Raw genomic sequence first — 26,585 nt, 5'->3', positions numbered from 1 at the left:
TTCTGAGCTCTATGTGACCTTGGGCAAGCAACTGAACCTCTCTGGGCTCCACTTTCCCAGTCTGCAAATAGGACTGATAATAGTGTCTCCTTCTCAAGATGACTGTGAGGATGAAGTGAGGTGCTGTTTGTGAGACTGCACAATGCTTGGCACATGCTGTTTGGTGGCTGTGACCATTTGTGTAGGGCATTCAGGGACACCCAGCACTCCAGTAGACATTTGTGACTACCAAGCTCATTTGGCTCAAGGAGAATTTGAGGCCAGGGTAAGAAGTGTCAAGTGACTTCTCTGAAGTCACTGAGCAAGTTTCTGGCACATTCGATATCTTCCTGTCACCTCTTGTTCCCCTTTTATGGATGAACTCCAATTTTGTGTCCCTCTTCCTTTTCCCTTCACCTCCCTGAGTCCTGACCCTCTGATAAAAGTGAGGCTGGTAGACTCAGCATGGCTGTGGGAAGGGACAATCCTTCATGAGGTTGGTGGGGGTGACAATCAATGCAGTCCCTTTGGAGGGCAAGCTGGCAACATCTATCACAGTAACAAATGTGCCTGCCCTGTGACCCGGCCCTTCGTCATCGAAGAACTTACCCTTTAGGTACACCCAGTCGGGGGCCAACATACCAGGATGAATGTCTCAGTTACGTTGGTGTGGCATCAGTAGTAGTGACCAAGTCTGGAAATAGCCTAAGTGCCCAAGAATGAGGGATCAGATATGTAAAATAAGGTACAACCACACAAGAATATTCCTAGGCTGTTAAGAAGACAAGGTGTTCTTTATGTATTAATAAAAGGAACAGGCAAGATAAATTCAGTGAAAATGGCAAGTTGTGGAACATGGTGTGCAGCAAGCTGTATCTGAGTGAGACAAAAGAAGGGAATGATTGTGCTTACATATTTTCTTGAATACCAATGAGTGTCTTTGAAAGGACACAGAATAATGGTGTCATCTCTGAAAAAAGGAGACTTTTTAATGTTACATCTTTCTGTGCTGAAGGAATTTTTATCGTATGCATATATTACTTTACAGGTAAAAATTATTACTATTTAAAAAAACTATTTAAAAAATTCAGGAAGAACCTGAATTTTTGGAATCAGGTTTGCGAGTAAATATTGGCTCTGTTGCTTAGATAAGCAATAGCAACTCTCTACGCCTCAGTTTTCTCAGCTGTTGAATGGTGACATGGGTGGCTTCAGGGATCAGTGAGATTGTGCATGTAAATAGATGACCATGCCATTGACTGTGAGCGACTATTGCTAACAGCCAGCCAAGTGGCTGAGAGGCACTGTTTGTGGCGGTGCCCAGCCCTGGCCTCATGGGCGGGTGCCTGGGAGGGGGGCGGATCCCTGAGCTCTGCGGGGAACCCTCCACACTCAGTGAAGTCCTGGATCCGTTAGCCTGGAAGGCTTGTGATGGATCCCTCTCCAGAGCCCGGCTCCCCGTGGTCACAGCTCCTGTAATGAGGCCCTGTCACCAGCTCAGCCCAGAGAGGAGGGACAGGGTGGGGGCTGGCCGGTGTCTGCCCGCTGCCGGGGACGAAGGGGCCATGTGGCAACTGGCTCGCTCGCTCTCTCCGTCCTTCCCTCTCTCTGTGTCTGTCTGATCTTTTTCTCTCCCCATCCGCTCCGTTTCTCTTTCTTTCTCTCTCTCTCTCTCTCTCTCTCTCTCTCTCTCTCAGTCCCTTTTTCTCTTTCTGCCTCCCTCATCCTCGTTTCTCCTGTGTCCCCCTTTCCTTCTCTTTTCTGAATTCCCCTTTTATTTCCTCTCTGTCTCTCTCTTCCTCTTGGTTGGTCTCCTCGCTTTCCCTTTCCTACTCTCAGCCTCGGTCTTTTCTCTCTCGTCTGCTCCCCTCCCTCCCGACAGCGGCTCTCTGAGGGCCTAGTCAGGTGACGCTTATGGGAACTGACTATGTGCACTGGGCCAGGAGCTGGGGGTGAAAGGACGGAAGGTGGCAGACCCAGACCCTGCCTTCAGCGGGCGGACCTCCCAGTTGGAGACCCAGAGGTAGAGAAGGTGTCCTTTACTGCTGGGGATACCATCTGTGCTCCCTACTGCACAGGGCCGACAGCTTGGAATCTGTCTCAGGGGCCAGCCAGCAGGACTCTGTGGAACTGGGATCAGCACCCGTTCTTTGTTCACCACGCGTCTTCAAACGTGGCAGTCGTGTTCCTGCTGCCTTAGGGCCTTTGTACCTGCTACACTTAAAAGCATTTCAGTGGCTCCCATTGCTTTTAGGGTAGAGATCTGGGTGGGGATTGGGGTGTTTTGGGCCCACCAGCCCCGGGGACCCCCACCCTGAGAGGAGGCCACCCCCCAGTTTGATGATGCCTGGAGTTGGCCCTGTCTGTGCGACACAGGCTAGGTGGGACATCTGAAGCACCAGTCGGCAAGGCTTCTACAGGACGGCTGTCCACACTGGCTCTGGCCTAAGCAGCTTCCATGGCCCCCTCTCCAAGTGACAGGACTGGCCTGTTGCTTTACCACTGGGCTCAGCCTGCAAACATGCAAACGTGGGGCTAACATTGATTAAGGTGATAAGACCTTGTGCAGGTCACACCCCCTTGCTGAACCTTCCTTGGCTGCAACTATAAAATAGATAAGAGTCGTACCCAGTTGGCCAGCATTAATGGGCCCTGCTTCCTGGAAGCCTTCCTGCTGGCAGCCACCAGAGGCCTTACTGAGGACTTTGGCCATGTGTTTCCCTGGTGCCTGAGCTTCCACAGAACTGCTGATTTTGCATCTATTCAAAATGGGTAGCGGGTTGTAGCTAAATGGTTGGGTGCTGGAGCCAGGCTACCTGGGTTCAAATCCTCTCATTGCCGCTCACTTGCTCTGTGCTGTTGGACAAGTAAGTTGACCTCTCTGTACTTTAGCTTCCTTGTGTGTGAAACAGAGACTAATATCACTTTAGAGAGCTGTGAGGATTAAATGGGCTGACAGGTGGAAAGTGCCTGGAACAGTGCCTGGCTCCAGGTCAGCTTTTGGTGTGTGTGTGGTAGTGAGTGTTGCCAGAATTCGAAGGGGCAGCTCGGAGCTGCCAGATGGCAATGGTCTAATTCCATCATTCCTTTCTGTTTACCTAGCTGGAATGTATTGAGGAAAACTTCTCTGCCTCTGCTGTTTGGTCACCCAGGGTGCAGTTTGCCCAGGAAAAGGCAAAATGCAAGCTTGATTCTTTCCTTTTATTTACCCAATTTCAAAGCAAGGAGTTGGTCCCCCACCATCATCCAGTGCCCAGTGAAGGTTTTATTTTGAATACCTGGATTTAAACGTCTTTGATGGATTCCGTCCATTGCAATTACTTTCCTTATTAATGTTCAAATCGTCCCCACTCTCACCAGTGGGAGCCCTTTCAGGTTAGCACCAGTGCTCTTGACAGTGGCCTGCCACTAGAGAACTGCCGTCCATTTCCACAGAATCTCCATGACGCAGGTGGGCAAGACAGGTGTTAGCAGTACGGAGCCGGGCATACACAAGCCTAGATTCAACATCTGCTTGAACTGTACCAAGCCTTTCTAGGCCAGTTTATGCATCTGTACAGTGGACTAGTAACAGTAAATGACATAACATTCATAAAGCCATTAACACAGGCTTCACACACAGTAGATGCCCCTAAGTAAGATGACCTGTGGGAACACATTGCACGGTGCCCAGTTTGCAGCAAGAGCTCAGTAATGACTTATTCCTTTCTACCTTTTCCATGGAAGGTTTCAAGGGGTTTCTAGACCCTCCTCATCCTCAAAATTGGAGCAGAGTTTCTCAAAGGACATATTCAAAGATCTCACCATGTCACACTTTCTAATGAACCTTTTATCCTAAAAACACTAACCAGAGAGGGAGAACAAATTATTTATAGAAGTTGTCTTCCCACCATCTGAGACAGCCCACCATTTCAGGGCTGAGTCCTCAGGTCTAGTTGGGACCTCTAAAAAACATTGCCAGTCCTGCTTGGGAAGATGATCCCCAAGCCTTTCACAGCATCCCCCTTGGCTGCATTGCCCCCACACCCCGCAGCAAAGCTGCCCCCTGGCTCAGGCCAGCTGAGGTCAGCTCGCAGTCCCACAGATCCCTGGGCAGGTACAAATGCCAGTTACCCCACAACCTAAAGCTGTCGATCAGGTATTTTCACTGATTCACTGTTTTTAAATTTGGCCTTTCTGTCTCATTTTCTTTCATCCCTCAAGGACATATTTTCAAAATCTTAAAAGTGAGCCAGCCAGACTGTGGCACAGCCATTAAAATCAATGATAATCAAGCATCAGGAGGTGCTTGGAACTGCTTTGTGAATATATCTTTTGGTGCTTGAACTCACCTTCTGTCTTGTTGCATCAGCATGTATTTATTGAGCACCTACTCCATGTACTTTTCTGAATGGATGTTCTGCCTCAATAAATAGAATAACAAAAAGTATCCACAACTTTGGAACAAAGAGCAGATGAGAAATGGGGGAGGAGGAAGAGAACTGTGGAGTGTGGGGGAGATGCAGTGGGAGGGAGGGCCAGTGTTTTTCCTTCTGCCCGAAGACACAGGCATTGTGTGTGCCAGAACACAACGGTGAGCAAGACCAACACAGAGCAGGAGCGATGGCAAGGAGTGAGCAGAGATGTATCAGGGGTGCTGTGAAGGAAGCCACCAAGGGCCAAGAGAGGGTAAGAACAGGGTCCCGTGTCAACCTGAGAGGGAAGGCCTGAGGGAGCAGTTACAGGGAACTCTAGGGAAGAGGGTCAGGGCAGGTGGAACAGCAGGTGCAAAGGCTCTAAGGTAGTCAGATGCTTGGCCAGTGAAAATCAGAGTGGCTGGAACATAAAGAACAGGAGGTGTGAGAGCAGAGAGATGGGAAGACTAGATCACACTCCACTCGCTGGCCCTGGGCAGAATCTCGGATAGCAACCTCGAGAGCAATGGGAAGTCACTACAGAGTTTTCAGCTTGGGGGTGATAGGATCTGATTCACGTTTGTGAAAATACTCTTGGATACTGCGGCAGAACTGATTATTAGGAGGGAGGAGCCACAAGCACACCCATGAGTTGCTACTGCACCAGTCCAGACAAGCAGTAATGAGGGCCTGGTGGTAGTGGGGATGGCAAGATATGGGCAGATACCTGAGTATTTTGGATAGAAAAAAAGAACTTGTCCTCCCTCCCCCTGACTCTCCCCCTCCTCACCTCACCTCCCAGAACAGTCATTCAGAGAAGTACACAAATCATAAGGTACAGTTGGATGAATTGGCACAGCTGAACATACCATGGAACCAGCAGTGAGATCAAGAAATGGAACATTCCCAACCACCCAGAAACATCCCTTGTACCCCTTCCAGTCATTGCCCCCAAATATAACTACCCTCCTGACTTCTAACTGCACAAATTTCCCTTTGCCTGTTTTTATACCTGATATAAATGGAATCATACAGTGTGTGATCTTCTGCATCTGGCTTGTGCTGTGCATTTGTAAGATTTATCAGTACTGTTGTTCATTGCTGTAGTTCATTCATGCCTGTGGCAGTATCAGTATTCCACTGGGTGAATATATCGTAAATATATTTACCCATTCGACTGTTAATGGGCATTTGGGTTGTTTCCAGTTTGGGGCTATTATGAATAGTGCTTCTACAAACATTCCAGACCATTGCTTCTCAAACTTTAATGTACTCATGACTCACCACCGAGAGATCTTGTGAAGATATAGACCCCAGTATGGTAGGTCTGCAGTGGGTCCTGATTGTTTGCCTTTGTCCCCAAGTTCTCACTTATGCTAAGGCTCCTGGCCCGCGACCATGCTTTCAGTATCAAGGCTGTGTTTTGGTGAAAATATTTCTCTGGGCTATGTACCCAGGCATGGAATTGCTGGGTCATAGGGTGGCAGATGGTTAGTGTAAGTAGAAACTGCCAAATAGTTTTCTCAGATATCAGTTGACACCTCTACCATACACGACAGTTACCCCTCTTCTCATCAACAGTTGGTAATGACTTGTCTTTCATCTTAGCCATTGTGGCGGGCATCTGGAGGTATTTTGTTATGATTTAAATTTGCTTTTCCCTGTGACTAATGAGGTTAAGCATCTTTGCTTGTGCTCATTGCTATTGGAATCTCCTGTTTTAGTCTACAGCGATACAACCCTGAATGCACCTGATCGCTCCTGATTTCAGAAGCTAAGAAGGGTCGGACCTGGTTAGTACTTGGAGGGGATGATCTCTCCTCTTTTGGGAGGTGTTGGCTCAAGTCTCGTGCCCTTTTTTTCTATTAAGTCATCTTTTTCTTAATGAAGTTTGAGGAGTTCTTGATTCTGGACACAATACTTTATTAGGTAAACTGCACATACCTTCTCCCACTCTGTGGCCTTCCTTTGCACTCCAGTGTCACCTGCTCTTTTTCATTCAGCATTCAACAATTACCGCTGGGGACCGGCAGTGGTAGGGACAGACCCCCACTTCGCCTGTCATAACCAACCTGGAGTCTGTCACCAGAAGGATCATCCCTTCAGCTTTTTGCTCATTTTCACCCTCAAAGTCTTGTCACTGACCTTCTGAAGTGGGGGCCTCTCCACCTACCCCCAACCCAAGCTGCACAAATCAGGGTGTCCACTGAACCCTGATATTCCTTTGACATCTTTCTACCTCTGATGGTTTTGATCACTAGATTAGTTCACCTTTCCTGGACATCCAGAGTAATGCCCAGCATTATTAGGCAATCCGCTGAGGATGGTTGACCCCAGGCCCAGCAGCCTGGAGGAGTCAAGGCAGAAGAGTGGCAGACAGGCTTCCTGTATCCACGTGCACCTCTGCATGAGCCTGACGGAATTCTCCCCCCTTGCACCTAGTCTGCCCCCACAGCCCAGTGCCCAGCCGTTAATCTGGCATGTGGTTTGGATCCTGCGGCTGGCCCCAGCTCCCTCCAAGGTTTCTCCTCTCACGACTGCAGCACTCCTTACCCTGCTGCCTCATCCACCCTACGCCTGCAGCATGGTGAGGGCGAGTCCCCTTGTCACAGAGTCATGAGCCACTCCACTTCCAGAAATCAAGGGTCTCATTTCTCCTGCATCATGGCACCTCTTGAGAACAAAGAGCGGAGAGACTAAGCCTGCAGCCTCCGAAGCCCACCTGTGTGGGTTTGAACCTCACCAGCCTTGTGAATGTGGCAAGTGCCGACTGTCTGAGCCTCAGTTTCCCTATCTGTATAACAGGAATAATGGTGGTGCTTACCTCGTGGGGCTTTAATATATGTGAAGTGCTGAGAGTGTGTCTGGCCTGCAGGAGGCACATGAAGCTATCTGCTGCTGTTTATTATTGTCATTATAACTGTTTTCATGGTGGCCAGCCCTCCTCACCTGCCACTTCTGTCTTCTTCCACTGAGATCAGCCGTGCCTTTTCTCACCTCTGGGCCTTTGGACTTGCTGTTCCTTCTGCCTGGAATGTGCTTCCCCGTATTTTCCACCTGGGGAGCCTCCTCTTCATTCGTGCCCCAGGACCAGCACTACCCCCCTCTTTCGGGGCTCCGCCCTGACCTCCCAGCACCGCTATGGCTCCCAAGACAACAGAAATTTGAGAAGTGCTGTTCTAAATGAAAAATGTCTGAATGAGTGAAGAAAGAATGAGTGAATGAATGGCCTGGCCTGTCTTTAAGGGATAGTAATTGGGGGACAGCAACCTGGTGGCTGGGTGACGAATGGATTGGAGGGAGGAAGGAGGGATGCAGGAGCCCAGGAGGGGGCACTACAGGATTACCGAGGCCCCTGGTCATTGCCTCCAAATGCCCTTTGGCCTGGCACAAGAGTCCCTGGCACAGCTAGCAGCTGACTGTTCCAAGGTGTTTTCTACAGTGGAACGATTTGAAATAATTAGAAATTTACAAAATGTCTTTAAACACACTGGTAATGGGCATAAGAAAACCCTTGTGAAGTATAATCAGTTATTAGCAGCTGATCAATTATCCTCATAGATAGCTGGGGGAGGGGGAGAAGAAGTAATAATAAGCCCCTTGATTAACTAATTTGAATATCTTTGGAGAACAAATTCCAAAATTTCTTTCTATTTTCTCCCGCTATTGTAATGGGCGCACATCTGCTGGGAAAAGGCGGGATGGAAATGGTAATGAGTGTTCTGCTGTGAACAGGCTCCTTGGTTGGGATCCTGGGAGGAAGGAACTGGAGGTGTGGGGGTGGTGAACCCACCGGGCCTGGGGACCTCCTGCTGACTGGGGGTGGAATCTGGGTCAGCCCTGCCCGGTCCTGTCAGCCTTGCCCTGTGGCTTAGCTTCTGTCCACGTGGTATGTTGGAGTGGGAGGAATCTAACTTCCATGGACAACAAGAAAAAACAGAGGGTATCCATCTGGAAAGCAGCACAGATCCTCCTGAAGTCTTTCCAGGGCCAGCTGGTCCTGGGGCAGCCCCAGGATGGAGGACACACAAAGAGAAACCTACCTCTAGGACTCTGCTCTCAGTGTTGGGCTCCTCCGCAGCCTCCCCGGGCAACAGGTTTATAAAAGGTTGAAGTGATGAATGTAGACAGTATTAAGGATCCCCTTATCCCCAGGAGTCTCTGATCCCACAGGACAGCATAGACGTGTTGCACAAATGGCCACCTGGCTTGCAATCACCTTGTGGTTAAAGTAAGGCTCTGGAGCCAAACTCCTGGCTCGAATCCAGCCCTGCTGCCTCACCCGTATGACCTTGGGCAAATGACTTAACCTCTCTCTGCCTCCATGTGCTCCCCTGTAAAAGGGAAATAAATAACAGTGCCTGCTTTGTGGGGTTGGGGGTTTTAGCACAGGGCCAGGAACATCATGAGCACACTGTAAATGTAAACCATCGTTGTTATTATTCTCTGCATCCCATGTAATTAACAGGCTAGACCAGAGTTTGCAAACTGGCAGGCCAGGGTCCAAATCCCCCAGTAAATCTGTTTTGTTTGGCACAGACTACATTGTTAAAATTTTTTCTCAATTTGTTGCCAACAATTAAAAATCGGGAGAATTTCAAATTAAAAATCTGGGTTTGGGCTTTTTTGTATCAGACTCTCTCCGACACCACTGGGCCCACAATCCCCTGTGGCACCAGCCAGAGCCAAGTATCACCACGCACTTTAGCAGGGACACTTGTCTCCCAATTACCACGCTCCCCACCCCTTCATTCCTTGACATCACGTCACCTGCCTATAAGCCCAGTGAGGTCTGCTGGGAACCGGCCAGCCTCTTCCCTGATGTAGGCGCTTAAAGCCCATTTGAGAAGAGCCTCAGGACTGAGGCGGTCTTGCCTGAGAGAGAGCAGCAAACGCCAGCCTCAGCTGTGTTTGCCCTCTGGGTCCCCACCTCCCCGTGTCTCCCCAGCCCCTGAGTAAAGCCCAGTTCTCTGCCTGCTCCCCCACTCTGCTGTCCTCTCCTCCGCCCCTTCCACCTGAAATGTCCTGGAGAGCCATTGGCGGGGGTGCCAAGTGCCAGCCTGAGCACCCAGTCTGAGGTCTGAGGTGCTGGAGAAAGCCACCTACTGTCCCGCGGCCAGTCCCTACAGCCACTCACCAGTCCATGTTCCTCTCATTCAGACAAGACCTTTTTACATTTAGTTTGAAGCCGTTCAGGAAAAGCATCTGAAACCACCTTTAAAATTCTTCCCTCCTCCTCCCTCCCTCCCAGCTTTTTTCCCTCCCCTGCCTATACCAACACTTAAAAATGGCTTAACCAATTTGGGTTATTTTTAGAAAAATGCCTGGCATGTTGGCTGTCAACCTGTATTCTAAGTTTCAACCTGATACAGAAGAGAGAGTTTATAAACCCCTAGGAAAAAAGAAGAGAAAAGAAATTCACAAAACGTTGGTTTAGAATAGAAATCATCTGAAACTGACCCCATGGGTTCTGGCCGGTAAGGCATCAGGTGACACAAGGGACAAGTACCAGCCATCAGCTTGAGGTTTCAGGGGCACAGAACGGAATTTGTTCTTCCAGTCTTCCAGCAGCCTTGCATCCTGTGGACTGTGAGAGGCAGGACAGGGACAGACGTGGGTTTGAACCCTGGTTCAAATGCTCTGTGTTCTTGGGCCAGGGAAGTGCCATGTGTGAGCCCCAGTTTTGCCATCTGTGTTATGGGGATAGTAGTAACAACTTCAGCTAAAATGCTGACCACCGAGCCCAGTGACATCCATAAATGTTCATTAGTGTCACGGTGGTCCAATGCAAAGATGAAGAGGACTCTAAAAAGAAAGCTAGCTCAAACTTTATGATTACAAGTGGCAGCTAAGCATAGCTTTCCCTATTTCCTGATTTCTTATTTCTTTTGAGTCTTTGTAAACAGCTTTATTGAGGTATAATTTACATATGATAAAATTCACCTATTGTACATGTACAATTCAGTGGTTTTTAGTATTTAAAACTGCAGCCATCACCACAATCCAGTTCTAGAACATTTCTGTCATCCCCAAAAGATCTTGCATACCCATTTACAGTTACTTCCTGATTTCATTTCTAGCCCCAGGACACCAAGAATCTACTTTCTATGTCCATAGACTTGCCTTTTCATATAAGTGGGATCATACAATATGTGGGTTTTTGTCAGCTTCTTTCACTTAGTATTATGCTTCCAAGGCCCAGCCGCTTGTAACAGGCATTAGTATTTTATTCCTTTTTATTGCTAACTAATACTTCATTTAGAGATACACTATATTTTGTTTATCCATTCATCAGTTGATGAACATTTGAGTCATTCCCACTTTTTGGCTATTGTGAATAGTGCTTCTGTGAACCTGCATATATTAAGTCTGTGTGAACAAATATTGTCAGTTCTTTTGGGTAGAGGAGTGGAATTGCTGGATCATAAGGCAAACTTACGTTTAACTTTTTAAGAAACTGCCCAACTTGTCTTCCAAAGTTGCTGTACCATTTTGCACTCCCATGCAATATATGGGTGTTCCAGTTGTTCCGCATCCTCACTGCATTTAGCTGTGTCTTCTTGAGATCTGAGTATGTGTGTTTGGTCCCTGGTTTCAATCAGGGTTTGGTCTGGAAATTTTGGGAGCCATTGGAGCTTGAAGAGATAAATAATAGGCAGAGGGGGCATGGGACACGTGGGACAAAACCACGTGTCTTAGATGTTCTGAAGTAGCACTGTCCAGTAGAACTTTTTATGATAATGTAAACGCTGTGTATCTGAACTGTCCAATGTGATAGCCACTAACACCTGTGGCTGCTGAGCACTTGAAACATGGCTTGTGAGACTGAGGAACTGAATTTGTCATTGCATTTCATTTAAATCAGTCTACCTGTACTAAATTTAAATAACCACGTAAAGCAAGTGGCTACCATATTGGATAGTGCAGTTCCGGAAGTTCAATACCACTGCTGAGTGTGCTGTAGGTCTTTGATGAATCTCTTCAAGCATTGATCAGAGCTCAACACTTTTAATCACAGAGAACTGATACAAGCATGGTGCTCAGGAGTTATGGGTCTACACGTGTCCTGGAATATCTTACCTAGTTAGTACACAGTGCCTCGGGACAGAATGGGAAATGCCAGAAGTTGCACTGGGATTTAGGTCAAGGGTGCTGTACATGGATGGGCTCTGGAGCTAGGAGAACCCAGGTTCAGATCCCAGCCCTGTCATTTACCAAGTCTGTGACCTCCTCTCTGAGCCTCAGTTTCCTCATCTGAAAAATGGAGTAGCACCATTACTCTCAAAGAACTCAAAGAAAAATTACTATAAATCCCCTAACATGGTGTCCGTCACTTAGTACATGCAGAGAAGTTATTTTGTTATTGAAGTTATTTTTGTTATTGAAGTTGTAAGAAGCTTCGTTACTGTTATCTTTAATGTTGTTGTTCTGTCTAGTCCTCTGGGCTGTATAAATGCCATGTAAGCCCTGACTCTATGTCCCTGTCCATGAAAGCTAAGGTGCTAGATTGTCAGTACCACAGGGGCAGTGACTTTGTCTACTGCAGCCCCTGCTGGATCCCTAGCACCCAGAACAGCACCTGGCACAGAGTAGGCACTCGAATGCATGTTTGATGAATGAATGAATACTCTTGAATGCAATGGGCAGGACGTAAGCAGCATGTGTTCCTTTAAAAAACAGCAAATACTGCCCTTCAGAAAGTGTGTCTGGAAAACACCAGGTTCAGTGTCAGTAGTGGCCTGGTTCATGTGAGGGCAGAGATGGCCTTGCCAACCTTGAACACGCACACTTCGTCTCAGCAGGAATGCAGCTGGTCTTGAATCACCTGGGGCAGGTGTGGAATGGATGATCCCTGGCTGAGTCAGCCAGGCCAGACCCACTCCCGCCACGGCCCCAACCAGATCCACCTACAGGGACCCCACAGCTGGGGTTTACAAGTGGAAAATACGGCCCTACAATGTGCATGAGATTTGCATCAAAGTAATTCTCCTAAGCCCTAAAATATCCAGAAGCACTAACATTTCAGGCAGCAGTGTGTCCCTCTAGGCCTGTTTGTTTGGGGGGTCACACTAATGCTGTCCTGCTAACTCTGAGTTTTCTCCCACCCTTGCTTTCCTTCTCCTTTTCCTCCTTGTTCCTCTCTCTTTCTTCATTGCCTGTAGGCCCCAAAGTAAGATATTTCGATTCTTAGGGAATTATTATTTTTTGTTTTATTTGTGTGAAACATTTGTAGTTATCAAAGTCTTTTCATTATATTTACTTGAAACACAAAGAAATTCAGTGAGGCAAGCACTCACTCAGAAAATATCTATTAAGCTTCACTGCCAAACACAGGCCTAGGTGCTGAGAATGAAGAGGATAAAACAGTCCCAAGTCCCTGTGCTTCTGGGGGTTCTAGTCTAGGAAAGGAGGCTGATGGCTAAATATGCAAATAAGTCGATCTTTGCAAATGTGATGAGTGCTCCGAAAAAGGAGCAAGGAGGAGGTGCAGCTACTTGAGAGGTGGGGCGCGAGGGCAGGGAGGACTTCGAAAGTGCTGCCATTGGGGGATGGGAAGTCACTGCAGATAAACGCTGGAGCCTGTGCAGTGCCCGGGGTGGGCTGGCACGTGGGAGGACTGCTGTGCGCAGAGCTGGGCAGAGGTGCCCCCTGACGTGAGGCTGGAGTCTTGAGCAGTGGCAGGCCCTGGTAGGCCCCAGTGAGGAGTCTGGATTCTAATCCAAGACCATGACAAATAAATAATGGAAGCGTTTCAAGCTAGGGAGAGACAAGAGCAGATGCACGTTTTGAAGGCTCACTCCAGCTGCTGTGTGATAAGGGTGGGAAGGTAAGGGTGGGAGCTGGGAAACAGGGAAGAAGGCCCTGGAATGTCCGGGAGAGGGATGATGGCAGGTTGGACGAAGGCGCCAGCCAAGGCAGTTATTATTTCTGGACAGTTAGAGATATTTAAGGATGAGATGTGACTGGGATTCATTTAGTAGTAGTATTAACCTCATGCTACAGGTAGGGAAACTGAGGCTCAGAGAAGTGCAGTGACTTACCCAGGTCAGAGGCAGCAAATGCAGCAGGGCAGATTTGAACCCAGTGCTGCATGGCTGCTACAATCCCAGCACTCTACACCGTCCCTTGGCACTATTTCTAGGTAGCTCAGCTTGATCTCCAACCCCCATCTCCCCAGCTGAAATAATGCTCACAAAGCATCTTCCCCACTTCATAGATCAGGAAATCTAGGCTCAGGCATTAGGATCCCATCCCCCAGCCAGAGAGCAGCAGCAGTAGAAGTTGAACTCAGCCCACACTCCTAAATCTTATCTAAGCCAATAGTAGATAAAAGTAGACAGTAGACAAAGGGAAGTAGACAAAGGGAAAGGGGTAAGGGTCCACAGTCCCTAGGACAGGCCAGTCTATCATTCTTGAGTCTCTCTTAGTCAATAAATACAGTAAAAACCCAACGTTGTGTAGACCATGTGTCTGTAGATAGGGGGAATTCCTCTTCAAAACACAGGAATAAAAGTCTTCTAGGGTCTAGGGAAAGAAGATTTGGAGAAAAAGGTCTTATCTGTGTTGTTTCAGGAAATGGCCTTTGGTGGTTTGGGTAGAGGACATCCCTCTTGCAGTGAGGGTCCGAGTCTCATGTTTGAACTTGGGCCGTCAGTCAGTTCCTGCCCCATGCAGGCATCCTGCTGTTGCTTCATTTACTGCACCTGCTCTGGAAAAGAGTCAGGGCCCTAGGGCCAGCTCAGGTAATTGAAGGCAGCTCGGTGGGAATTTCACATTAATGTTGATGATAAACATCTTAATAAAGTATAGACAGATAAAAAGGGATGTTGATTCAAAAAAAAAGTTGTTTTCCCTCTTCTTCCCCCCTTTCCTCCCTTTCATATGTTCCTTTCTGGAAATTGAATTGTCTTTTGGGGTGCTACAACTTAGTGTGAAATGAGACCCAACCTCTAGACGGGAAACAGCCCAATTAGACTGCTTATCAAGGTGTTGGGGACAAGCTAGGACAGGGATTCAGTTGTGGGATTGTCTGAGTCATAGGAGACTCTTAGAGACCCCTCAGGTGACCCTGCCTGAGCAACCCCCATTCAATCTGGGCCTCCTTCCTGGAGGTGGCATTGCTCAGGTAAGTGTCTTCCAACCCTAAAAAGAACAGCCACAGTGTACATATCCCACAGCCAAATTAGGCCTGGCCTTAATGGATGTCCCTGGGAGTCAGGAACACTAATAGAATGGGGGTGGGGGGGCAGGGATTTAGTTCAAACTCCAACTTCCTCTTCCTCCTTATCGCACCTACAAATATTTTTCTTTAAAAATGTTTCTTCATGCTTACAAACCGGACTCATGGGGCATTTGTTAACACCAGTTCCTCCCATATGTTCAGGAAGAACTTTCATCTACACATTTCTTCTGGTCCTCTCAGTAACTCCTGGAGATATCCCTGCCCTTTAACCAAAGAAACAAAGTGGGCAGTGTGGCACTGGCCAAAGTCAACAGCAAATAGGGGACAAGCTAGTGAGGGCCCAAGGACTCCTAGTGTGAATTGCTCATGCTGCCCGCATTGGAGAGTCTTCTCTCTCTAGCTTGCCATCAGCATCACCTGGCTGATCCTCGCAGTTGCTGAGTGACATGGATTCCTTTCCAGTCGATCCCTGAAACCTGTCACCCGTCTCCCCTGCCTGTTGCCCCCCCCCACCCTCCCCCACCTGGCCGGTAGCAGGAGGTGGTGTGTCTGCTCTCCCCGCCTCCAGGCTCAGTCTCCTGCCAGTGTGGCTTCCTGGGGCTGCCTGGCCTAAGTACCTTGCTCAGCTCAGCAGTCCTCTGGCTCCCAATTGCTTCTTGACTTGGTCTCATGGCTTTCCAACCCCAATCCCTACAAGTCCCTATCATGCATCCTGGTGGTCAGCCACTACCCAGCACAGCCTAGGGCTTCCACCCTCTGCGCCTTTGCCCAGAGATCTTCCTCCTCTGACGCCTTCCCTCAGGTGCCAGTGCCCACACTCTGTGAGGTACAGCTCTTGCAGGACAGTGTCTGTGCTTTTTTGTGGGTGTCACCTCCCACCACTGAGCTGCATCAGACACCTGGAACCCCACTTTAGCACATAGCCCGTGCTCAACGAATGCTTCCTTCTGCACCTGGACTGTGCACCTGCTGCCGTCTTAGCCCTGTACACCAGTGAATTGTTTCATTGTTTTCTGAGGTTTCCACAGACCTTCTTTCGACCCCTACTGCTTCAAAGAAAGAGGCTGTTCAGAGAAATGAATTCAAGAAAGATATTGAAAATGGCACACACTTCAGAGATAGTGCTATGGTTTGGAGAAGAGCGTTCCAGTGTTTAAGGCTCAGCTCTCTTTGGCCTGCCCATGATAGTGGGTGAGTGACATCATCTCTGAGACTTGTTTTCCCCATCTGCTAGTGATGAGATGGGCCAAGGCCCGAAAAGTGATGCCACATTGTAAGCACTTAGTTCCTGTGCTGTGATGAGTAATCACCACTGTGGCCTCCAGCAGATGCCTGGCAGACTAGGTGTTCAGTGAACACTTGAACAAATGAATGAATGAGTGAATGAATGAAAACTGGATGTGTTACCCCTCCCCACCCTTAACTGAGGACGAGCACAGAAGGCAGCTGCTTAGCCAGATGTGTCAGCCCTAAGAAGGGGCACAAGGGGTCCCCAGCTCCTCACCTGACACTCGTCAGAGTGGGGGCTACTTTATTTTCCTGGTGCCATGAGGTTTTGAATTCTGAGAACTCCAGAATATAAAGCAGCAATCAAGGACAAGAGGAAGTGATCGGATGTGGCTCCTGGTTCGTGGTGAGATAATTAGGTGTTTGATTGGCATCCTTTCTCAAGGACAGCCACCTCCAGGTCCCGCCTGCTGCAGGAGCAGGCTTGTTTTCCTGCCTGTTGCTTAGGAGTGGGGGTGGGGCCCTGGAGGTGGGCCGAGGCTCTGAGTGGGGGCGCGAGTTGGGGCCCATCTTTAATTTGTTCATTTATTCATATATCCATTCATTCAACAAGGATTGAGCACCTACTATGAGCCAAGCACTGGGGATACATACATCAGTGACCCAAACAGACAAAGTCCGTGTCCTTCTGAAGCTGACATTGGAGGGAGCTGGGCAGTAGAACAGGCAATAAACAAATAAAGAAGGAACTACATGAATATGTGAATGACAAGTGCCATGGAGAGAAGTAAGCAGAGAGAGGGATGCATGGGGTCCGGAGGAGGTGCTTGCTATTTTGAGTAGGACGGTGGGACAGGCCTCTGTGAGAAGATGGTAAAAGAGCTCAGAACCAGAGGCAGTGAGGGAAAGACTCATACGGAATTCTGAAAAAAAAAAAGCCAGCCAATTCAGACCATGAGGCAGAAATGCACTTCATGTGTTCAAGAGCCAGCAAGGACCCCATGTGGCTGGAGGAGAGTGAGTGAGGGGGGAGCAGAAGGAAGCGAGGCCAGAGATGGATCACATGGGGCCTTGGTGTTGTGGCGAGCACTCTGGCCACAGACCTTCTGAGTCAGCAGGAGCCATGGAAGGACTTTGAGCAGAGGAGGAACTCAGGTGGGAAAGAGACTGTAGGAGGATGAGGGCGCTGCAGCCAGCCCAGGGAGGAGGCTCCTCTGGCCACCCCGGGGTGTAGTGACACTGGCCTAGCCCAGGGTGGCAGCACTAGAGAGGATGAGGAGTGACTGGATCAAGCTGACAGGATTTGCTGATGAGAACAATGTCCCCACCACTGCCCTGGGCCTCAGCCTGACACCAGGGCATTGAAGGTTGCCACAAGGCTGGCAACGACCCCAGTCTAGGCAACACTCTTGGCCCCTGAGCACCCAGCCTTTCCAGGCACCTCCCGCAGCCTGGCCCCGCTGCCAGTCACAGGCCTCTCATCGCGCCCGCACATCTGAGAGGGAGGAGATGCCGTGACTCCATTTACCAGTGGTGAGACCTACATACAAGGGGCCGGCGTCTGCCAGGCTCCAGAGCCAGTCAGCAAGAATGTCAGGACTTGAACCCACTCTGCCTGCCAAATGTCAGTTCTTGGCCTGCCTCCAACCGAAAGAGAATTGCCGCCTGGATTTTCTGGAAGCCAGAGCTGTGGGACATGAGAGGAGGGCCTAATGGACTAGTTTTAACCGTCTGTGCTACCCCACCGAATGCTCTGTGTGAGGGGGACCTGGGTCCAGCTTGTTCTGGGCAATGTCGTAGGTGCTTAAAAAATAGCTGAGTGAATGAGTAAGTTGGTGGATGGACAGACAGGCAGACTGACCAGACCCAGCCGTGCCCCTCATCTTCAGGCGACATGAATCCTTGCCGAGGACAGGGCAGGGAAATGTCACCCTGTTGGTATCAGAGGGAAAGAACCCAGAGAGATGCAGGTTCAAGTCCCCATGATGCCCCTTCCCCGGCGCATGTCCTTGGGTGAGTGGCTTTGCCTCCCCACAGGTACCTCTGCGTCTATGAAATGGCACCTGCATTGTAAGACCATTCATTTGCTCCCTCAACAGATGTTTCTAAAGAATCCATTCAATGCCAAGCACTGGTGGGAGAATTAAATGAACTTTCGTGTGCCAGTTAGCATGGACTTATTATATGTATAATCAGCTCTCTATGGGACAGTTATCCTATTACCGTTATCACTGCACTGGGAGTGTTGGTGGCCTTGCGCCATACTCAGGTCTCGAGGTTTGGCCACATTCCCTTCAATGGGCTCTTTGACCAGGGTGTGAACCTTCTCTCACCTTGGTCTAGCTGATGGGATGCAGTAGAGCCAGCTTGGCTGGGAACTGTTTTTCACAGGCACCACCCCTTGCCCTGGCCTCCAATAATTGGCCCAATACATCTTGGCACCTGAAATTTGCATACAGTGCAGGGAGTGATGTATGACTCTGTAACCAGGCTGTCTCTCAGCCGCGGCTCAGTTATCCATCTCGTCCGGCTGCAGAGTCATCCGTCTTCTCCCTGCTCATGGCAGGCCAGCATGTACCCTCCATCCCAGGCTATGCCCCCAGTCCCCTCTCAGAGCCGGCCTCTAAGGCTCCTCTCACGGCAGCCCTCCCACCAGGCTCCGCAGCATCCCTGAAGCCTTCCTCCTATTTGCCTGCATCTCTGATGGCAAAGCCCTGAATGGATCCATGGACCCAAGAGGCAGAGTTGGACATTTGACACCCACAAAGAGGGCCCTACCTTGATCCTGCCACAAAGGACTTCTCATGCCTATATGTAAAAGTCATTCATTCACAAATGTTTATTGAGTGCCTACTATGCACCTGACATCCAGCTAAAACTATGGCTACAGCAGTGAAGTCTGCACCTAAGGGACTGACCTTCCATTGGAGAGTGTGAACTCTCAAGATCCTAGACACTGTGCCAAGCTCTTTACCTACTTGCAATCTGGTTCTTAAGTGAGCCTCATAATAACCCTGTGGGCACAGATTTTTATCCCCGTTTTACAAACACAGAAACTGAGGTTGAGCTGTTTTTCCAAGGTCACGCTGCTAATGAGGTATCAAAGCCAGAATCTGAATGCAGGTCTGTAGTCTCTGAACAATGGCATTGTTTCCCAGACAGACCAGGCTTTTTCCGGGCTTCTGACACATAACATTAATTTATTCATTCGTTCATTTGACCAACAACATTACTAGAATGACTGCTATGTATCAGGAACTGTTGAAAGGACCAAAATCTGTCTTGCTTTCATGAAGTTTTCATTATAGTAAATAAAATAAGTAAGTGAAAAACATAGTGGGCTTGATAGTACATGCCATGGGGAAGAAAACTAAAGATGGGACCAGGGAGAGCAGTTGGGCTATTGTAATAATCCCCTTCACTCTACCTGGAATGCTTGGCTTTTTATCTGACACACTCATCCTTCTGGACCAGGTCAAATGTTCCCACCTTAGTGACCCTTTCCATCAATTACAAGAAATCTCCTTTCTCTCTGTGTTCCCACTGTACTTTATTCATACTTCTTATATTGTCCTTAGGCACATAGGGTTAGAACTAACCGGTGTGTCTTCTCCTTTGCATTGTGAACTTGTCAAAGACAGGAATTGTATTGGTTGGTTTCTATACCAGTGCCTAGCACTGTACCTGACACAGAACTGGGGCTTTATAATTAGTTGAACAGCAGTGGATGGATGGATGGATGGATGGATGGATGGATGGATGGATGGATGGATGATTACATGGACTGATGGATGGATGATGGAATAATGATGGGTTGAATGATTAGATAGATGGATATAGGTTGATCAGTTGGAAGATGAATAATATGTTGGATGGATGGGTGGACGGATGGATAAGTGGATAAATGGATAGTTGGTTAACTGATTGTATAGATATCAAATAAAGGGTTCCAGCCTGGGTAACAGTAACACCTTACTGGGGACTAGCAGCCCTTCCCAAGTTGGGACCTACGTAATGATTTAATTAGAAGAGGTAAGTAAACTACCTCTCCCTTGCCCCATCAGTTTCCATACTCACTCAAAGACAATGCATGAGAAATATAAAGGATTCACTCTCCTCCAAGCCTGCACTGGAGGTGCCATCTCAACATGATGGCTTTTGTCTCCTTTTACCAGGATTATTTATGCTTGTCTACTTTGGTTTCTGAGCCCTTGGAGGATGCAGGCTGTATCTGATTCATAGTTGCCATCTCCATTATCTAACACCTACCACATCAGAGATCATGGATGGATGGATGGTGGATGGATGTGTGGCAGAGTGGGTGCATGGGTGGTTGAGGGTCCAGCATCTCTGGTTTTGTCTCCCTTCAGTAAAGAGAAAGCAGAGTTCTGTGTTTGTGTTTAAGGGGTGACCATATTAGATATCACAACCACTGCTCATACTGGTTTTCCAGACCTGGCCTGGCACCTCAGCTGTCAATTTACCCACATATCCTTACAGGAGATAATGTGCACAGAGTGCTTAGTACATATCATAAATATTAGCATATGTATAATAATAGGCACTCAGAATTATTAGCTATGAGCTCTTGTTTTCTGTAAGGAATTTCTGTGTAAGGTTTCATTGCAGAAAAGCCTTTATGGTTTTGGAAAATAAAATCTGATGACAGATAACAGAAAGGATTAACAGGGACACAAAGAAGATATGCAGACTTGGAGGGGAAAGTCCAGGAAACCTTCCTGGAAGAGGGAGCATTTAAGCCAAGACAAACGGTAAGTAAGATCAGCCAGAGACAGAATGAGATCTGCGTGGAAATTAAGTCTGTGAAGCCATGGAGTTGGGAGACCCTGGTGCATTTGGATTCCTGCAAGGAATTCAGTCTGGTTGGGAAGGAAATAAGGAGAGGAGAAGACAGAAGGGGCTGACAGGGACCCAGTGACACCTAGATCGGGAATGTGGAAGTTGTCCTACAACAGTGGAGAGCCATAGGTAGGTTTTGAGCAGAGGAGGGCCTATTGAGGAAGAGATTGTTTCCCTTCATGATATCCCTTCAAAGTGTGGGAACACCTGAGGTCCTTACTTCTTTAACCCCAAATTCCCACAATTACTGCATCCTTCATAGAAGATCTCTTCTTGGAGTCAGTATCAGGGTACATGTCTAAGTGCAGGAGTGTCTTTGGAGCTGAGAAGAGTGTGAGCACATGCTGGGGGAACTGACGTGCATATGCACAACTCAGGTTTGCCCTGTAAGAACGTAGCTTCTAGCTCAAAGCTTTGTACATAGCTGATGCTTCAGGAGCAAGTGTTAAATTTCTTTCAAAACTAAGTGTTCTCACAAGATTCCCTATCCCTCCTGGTTGGGGAAACACAGGTGAACTAATGTTCAACTTGCCTCCCCATAGATAACCAACAGTTTTCTTCCCCCACCCAAGACCCACCCTCCCCAGTGAGGAAATTCAACCTCTTAACCAGCTGTGTGGTTTGGGCAGGTAGCCTAAGCTGTCTGAGCCTCAGTTTCCTCATCTTTAAAATGGGAGAATCAGGTTCAGTTAGTGTTTGCTGAAGTGTGGGACATACACTACAGATGGGACTCAGGATGACTGTAACAGTAAGTAGACCTGGCATTAAAGGGACCCACTCCTATCAGGAGGAAGTTATCCCTTCAAAACACTCTTCCATTCCTTCTCGTTCCAACAAAAAGAAAGTCTCTGTTTGATACATTACCTTTTAACACTTGTCCAGCATTTGCTAACTAACTGTGGAAAAGACAGCAGTGCTTTATTGTCACTGCACTTGTATTTTAACAGCTACCATCTGTTTATGGCATAGGGTTCTCTAGTGACTAAAAAAGGAAACTTTCCAAATGCACTTATTTAGAAGGGGAGGGTCATCATATGAAGGTCAGAACCAGCAAATTTTGTGATGCTAGGGCCAGAATAATGATTACCTTAAGGGGTAAACACTAGGAAGGGGACACAAGGGAGCCTTCTGAGCTGCTAAGAATTGAAACTTTCTTATATCTTCATTTAGGCCATAATTATAGGTGTTAAAAATTATATCATAAAATTGAACTTTAAAGCTATGCATGTCTCAATCAAAAAGAGAGAAATATGAATAAATATTTGAAGATAAATATTAATGAAATAGCAACTAATGTGAAATACCAATATGGAAAAATGCACACAGTGGTACATGTGGTTTAAGTTGGGTCAGTGATGGACTGGAAAACTTTAAAGTTTCCTTCTGGCTCATATGTTGTGAGTCTCTGAGTGCCTTGGAAGTCTAAATCACAAGGTTGCCGAGTACACTGATGGCAGACCCTCCCAGAGCTGGGGTTACTCTCCTGGCAGTGGGCACTTCCGGTGGGTGAGTGATTGGTCTGTAGGTCCCATCTGAAAAGCCCTGCCTCCCCAGCCCAGTTTCTTCCTCCTGCTCCTCATCCTGGGTGCAGCTCATTTCATCTTCCTTTCTCTCTGAGCATTGGCCAAGCCTCAGCTGCATCTATCATCTGCTTCAAGCTCATTAAAATTATTTCTTTTTAGTTGCAAATGGGCTGTTTATGATGATCATTATTTGAATGGTCTGCGCCGGGCTCCGGGCTGTCTGTCTGCTGCTGACGGCCGGTTAATCAGATGTGTCTCCTCCCCGTCTGGGCCTGGCCCAAAGTCTGGAGCTGTGTTAATCATGGCTCCCCTAGGTCTGGGGGCTGGGGGCCCAGGGTTGGGGCCCAGGGTGCGAGACAGTCCTGAGTTCTGCTTGATCATCAGAGGAGAGGCCCTGCTATCTGTGTATGCGCATAGTGGCTCAGATAGTCTTTTTTAAAACTCAACTTCAGACCAGTGCTAGTTTATGTTTACAAGAATTATTTCCATTCCTTCAAAATACAGTGCTATTGGCTTCTTAAATTTTAAATGTGCTTATTTTAGAAGACTCTTGTTGATTCTGTCTTTGGTCCTCTTGCTTTCTTGATGTTCAAATATCCTGTCTTACAGGGTAGGAGGGAGTGGTTTTTTATGTCTGCTTGATACAGTAAAAACTGGCAATACTCTGTCCATCCTTTTTTTTCTCTTTTGTGAGATTTTTACTGACCTATGAAAGCCAGAATTCTTAGAATCACTGATCTAGTGGGGGTTTTCTGAGCTCTCAGTTTATCTAAATATAAGATTAATATCAGCCAACATTTATTGAACTCTCGATACTGTGTTTGACACTTTACACACTTACAGCATTACAAACAAGTTCCTTGAACATCCCCCAGCTAGGAGGGACGTGGAGCAGAAGCCCTGTGAAGAGCAGGGTGTCACAATTTTGCCTTCATGATCCACCAAGGAAATAACCCACACCTGAATTTTTAAAATTGAGTGTAATTTATTTTTAGTCCCTGCTTGAATCACCTAACAGACACATTAATGTGTTTGTTACATGAGATGATGTATGTAAGGAGCTTAGCATGGTGCCTGGTGTATGTGAGCACCCAATAAGTGGTGGTTATGAAGATTATTTATGATTATTGTTGTTGCTAGTGAGCTTCCCATAGAAATACGGTAAGAATTCAGGGTTGAAGGATGAGCACAGACATAGGCAAAGTTGCAAAGAACATAGGCATCAGTTACATTGCTGGCTGTTCCTCCAGGGCTGAACAAGAAGGACAGCAAAAACTGGACCTGCAGTAGGGCCAGGACCAGGGCTTGCTGGTGTTCCCCTGGTCTTGCTCCTGCAGTGTCTGCATGTGGACAGAGCAGACAACTGCCCCCACCAGCAGCCTGGGAGCTTCTGGTGTAGGGAGCCCGTGCAGTCACATGGCTTAATGCTCTGGTACATCACATCAGGCAGTTGGAACTACCCTGCTCTGAGATTTCCTCTCAGAGCCTAGGCTTGATGTTTTCAGTGAAGAGCCCAGCTCCAGCACCCAGCAGTTACTCTGTTGCTGTGGTGCAGGGAGGGACAGTGTCCCAGATATTAGAACACAGTGTTGGGCACATGATAATCCAAAACCAAAGTGATACCAACCCAAGTCCCAGTTCTGTTTGTCCTGCAGCAATGTAAAAATCACATCTTCGTCTTCATAGATGAGAAAAACTAAGAAAAACTGTGAGTGCTCTGCCACAACTCAAATTGACCATGACACTCCAGTTCCTTCTCTCCTGCCAACTGAGGTTCTGTCCACCTGGCTGCACCACCTGGCTGCACCACCTGGTTGGTTTTTGTCTACCTTTGATCATTCCTGTTGCTGCAAACAACAAATCTCTCCCCAGTTGCTCAGTATTTTGATTGTGGTCACTTGTGGTTTCTTTATTTGAAACTACGATCATTTTTCAATGATGATAAACCAGAAGTCTCCCCTTTTCTCTTCTGTCACCTTGGCAGGCTGTCAGAAGCTGTGTCTGTTTCTCTCTCTCCTCATCCCTCTCACACTTGTTCCTCACCTGCTCAAATTCCATGGGGTGTTTGGACTGGAAGCCCCCACACCTTTGAGTTGGTGTACCCAGGGCTGTAGCATAGAATTGATTCAGCACCTTGGAGAGCACCACTGTTATGATTCCCTTGCCCCTCTATTTTCAACTCTGCTTTTATGCCCCGACCTTCTTTTCTCCATTCTAGTCTCATGATTCTCTTTAAAGGCCAGACATAGAAATTTCCTGATTTCACCAAAGACACCATAGACAGAGACACTTATCCTGGGCTTGAGGTAGGGTCTCCAGCCTCTGATGGGTATGAGGTTTGTGGTGCCATGGTGAACTGCTATTGAGCAGATTTACTGACTCTCAAACATGATATAAGACAATTACCATGCATTTTGTCTCTTAGAGGGAAAAGGATTTGCAGCGGGTTAATAGTACTTTTATTTCATTATCTAATGGTAAAAGTGTTTCATTGTGTGTGCAAGATGAATGCATATTAGCAATGACAAATGGGGTCTTTCAACACGGTGCCGGGCCTCATCATACATATGTTAGATTAAAGAGTTCACCCTAGAAATACACTCTTGCATCTGCGTGTGTGTTTTTAATAAATCTGATTGCAGAAATTTATTGCATCACTGGATTTAGGAAATTATGGGACTTGATTGCTGAAAATATAATCGGGTGATATACAGAAATGCTCCTCGAGTTATGGTCCAGAAAAAAAAGCCCATCTCTGGATGGTGCAAGAAAACAGCAGACCACATAAACAGAACATTTCTTGAATTATGCAAATGAACCAGTGATGACTCATGGTGAATTATACCCCCCTTGTGAAACTGCTGCTGTTAAAGTGAAGAAGCTGCAAGAAGGGTGATCAAATATACATGTACAACCAGCAGACATCATCTGTGTTGTGTGTGAGCTGTAGCATCCCCTTCTTCTATCTCTCACTCTGTTTTTTCCCTCAGTAGTACATCCTATAAAAACCTGGTCTGATGCTTTCATTGCACATTAGCAGGCAAGGTACCTTCCAATCCATTTTTTCTGAAACCAGGAGTCATCAATAAAATATTTCTTATACTTGAAGTGAACCTTAAATGATTTACTACAGGATACACAAAAGGTCAGCTTGCTTCTTATTGGCACCTTCATTTTTCCAAAATCTACTGAAATTAAAAAGCCATCCATATCTTAAAAGGCATATTTATGAACTCTTAAGTGTAAGTAAGTCATAGTTGGAACAGTTCCCACCTCTGATATATGAAAGCTGTCGGCAGCACTTTCTTACACTATAATATGCCCATACAATATGCCGCACTTTACTATTTTGACATGGTTTGGAGATGTTTTCTACAGTTACTGACAAGCTTATGCCATCACTCCTTTGGAAATTTAAGAGGTGGAGCAGGAGGGTTGGGAGAGATGAAAAAAACAACTCCACCCAACTTTATGGGAGATTATTGATCTAGCCCAACTTCCAGTGAGCAAAAAAAGCTGTCCTGGATATTTTTCGGTTGCATCCCCAGTTTTGTAAATTATTCATTTGTGCCAGGAGTCAATATCCTGTCTTTGCTCAGCTTTGTAAGTTAAGAAAACTTGTATGAAATGCTGTTTTGTACAATGATTAAAAAGGAAAAGGAGAAAAAAATCTTTTTCTTTTCTCTCTTTTTTTTTTTTTATTGTTCCAGAAGGAGCTTAATTCCGTTGCTTCTGAGCTGTCTGCACGGCAGGAGGAGAGTGAACATTCTCATAAACATTTAATTGAACTCCGCCGGGAATTTAAGAAAAATGTACCTGAGGTACAGTATATTTGCTGTTATAGAATTAACTCAGTAGGAATGCAGATTTTTCTCTGTTCAGACTATATTTTGAAAACTGTAGACATAAGTGACTAACAAGAAAAGAAGCTAATTAGCCGCAAAGAAAAACTACAGCCCCCAACCTTTCAGTATTTCTTAGTATAGTGGTGCTCAGCGGTACTGTCTAAAGTGAGGGCAGAATGCTTCTCATTGAAGTTGTTGTGTTTGAGGACTCTATAAAACATCCACCACCACCACCCCTTTCATATCTAAGTCAAATGCTTGGCCTTGACAGCAAAGACAATTTGTCTTGATTTTATTTTGCTTTTCCACTGGCATCTGGGAGATGTTGGCTATAGACTCTACCACCCTCTCCAGTCCTTCCCTCGATCTCCATCTCTGAAACTGCCTCCCACCCCCATAAATGAGCATCATTCTTCCCCTTCACCTCTCCTCTTGCAACTCCAACCACCAGCTTTGTCTTTCCCAACCCATAAGGTTGCTTCAGATAATGATCAGCCCCTGGCAATGTAAGGGCCCCCCCAGGGGAAGGGACTAGAATGGACATGTTTCCGTTTTTACAGGGGTGAATGTGTTA

At 47.1% G+C, this 26,585-nt stretch overlaps 1 protein-coding gene across 9 annotated transcripts in view; it reads left to right on the top strand.

Moving 5' to 3' along the window:
• The window catches only part of CUX2 (cut like homeobox 2), a 246,301-nt gene that overhangs the window by 123,361 nt on the left and 96,355 nt on the right, over positions 1–26,585 (top strand). For all 9 annotated transcript variants that reach the window (XM_036929334.2, XM_057491241.1, XM_057491239.1 and 6 more), the window contains one exon: positions 25,877–25,987. In XM_036929334.2, the coding sequence (XP_036785229.2) occupies positions 25,877–25,987 (111 nt within the window). The remainder of the gene's footprint in view (positions 1–25,876; positions 25,988–26,585) is intronic.

Source organism: Manis pentadactyla, chromosome 14 (assembly GCF_030020395.1).
Source record: "Manis pentadactyla isolate mManPen7 chromosome 14, mManPen7.hap1, whole genome shotgun sequence".
Taxonomy (NCBI): Eukaryota; Metazoa; Chordata; class Mammalia; order Pholidota; family Manidae; genus Manis; species Manis pentadactyla.
Note: the sequence above shows the minus strand (reverse complement) of the source record. Positions and strands in the feature narration are given on the sequence as shown.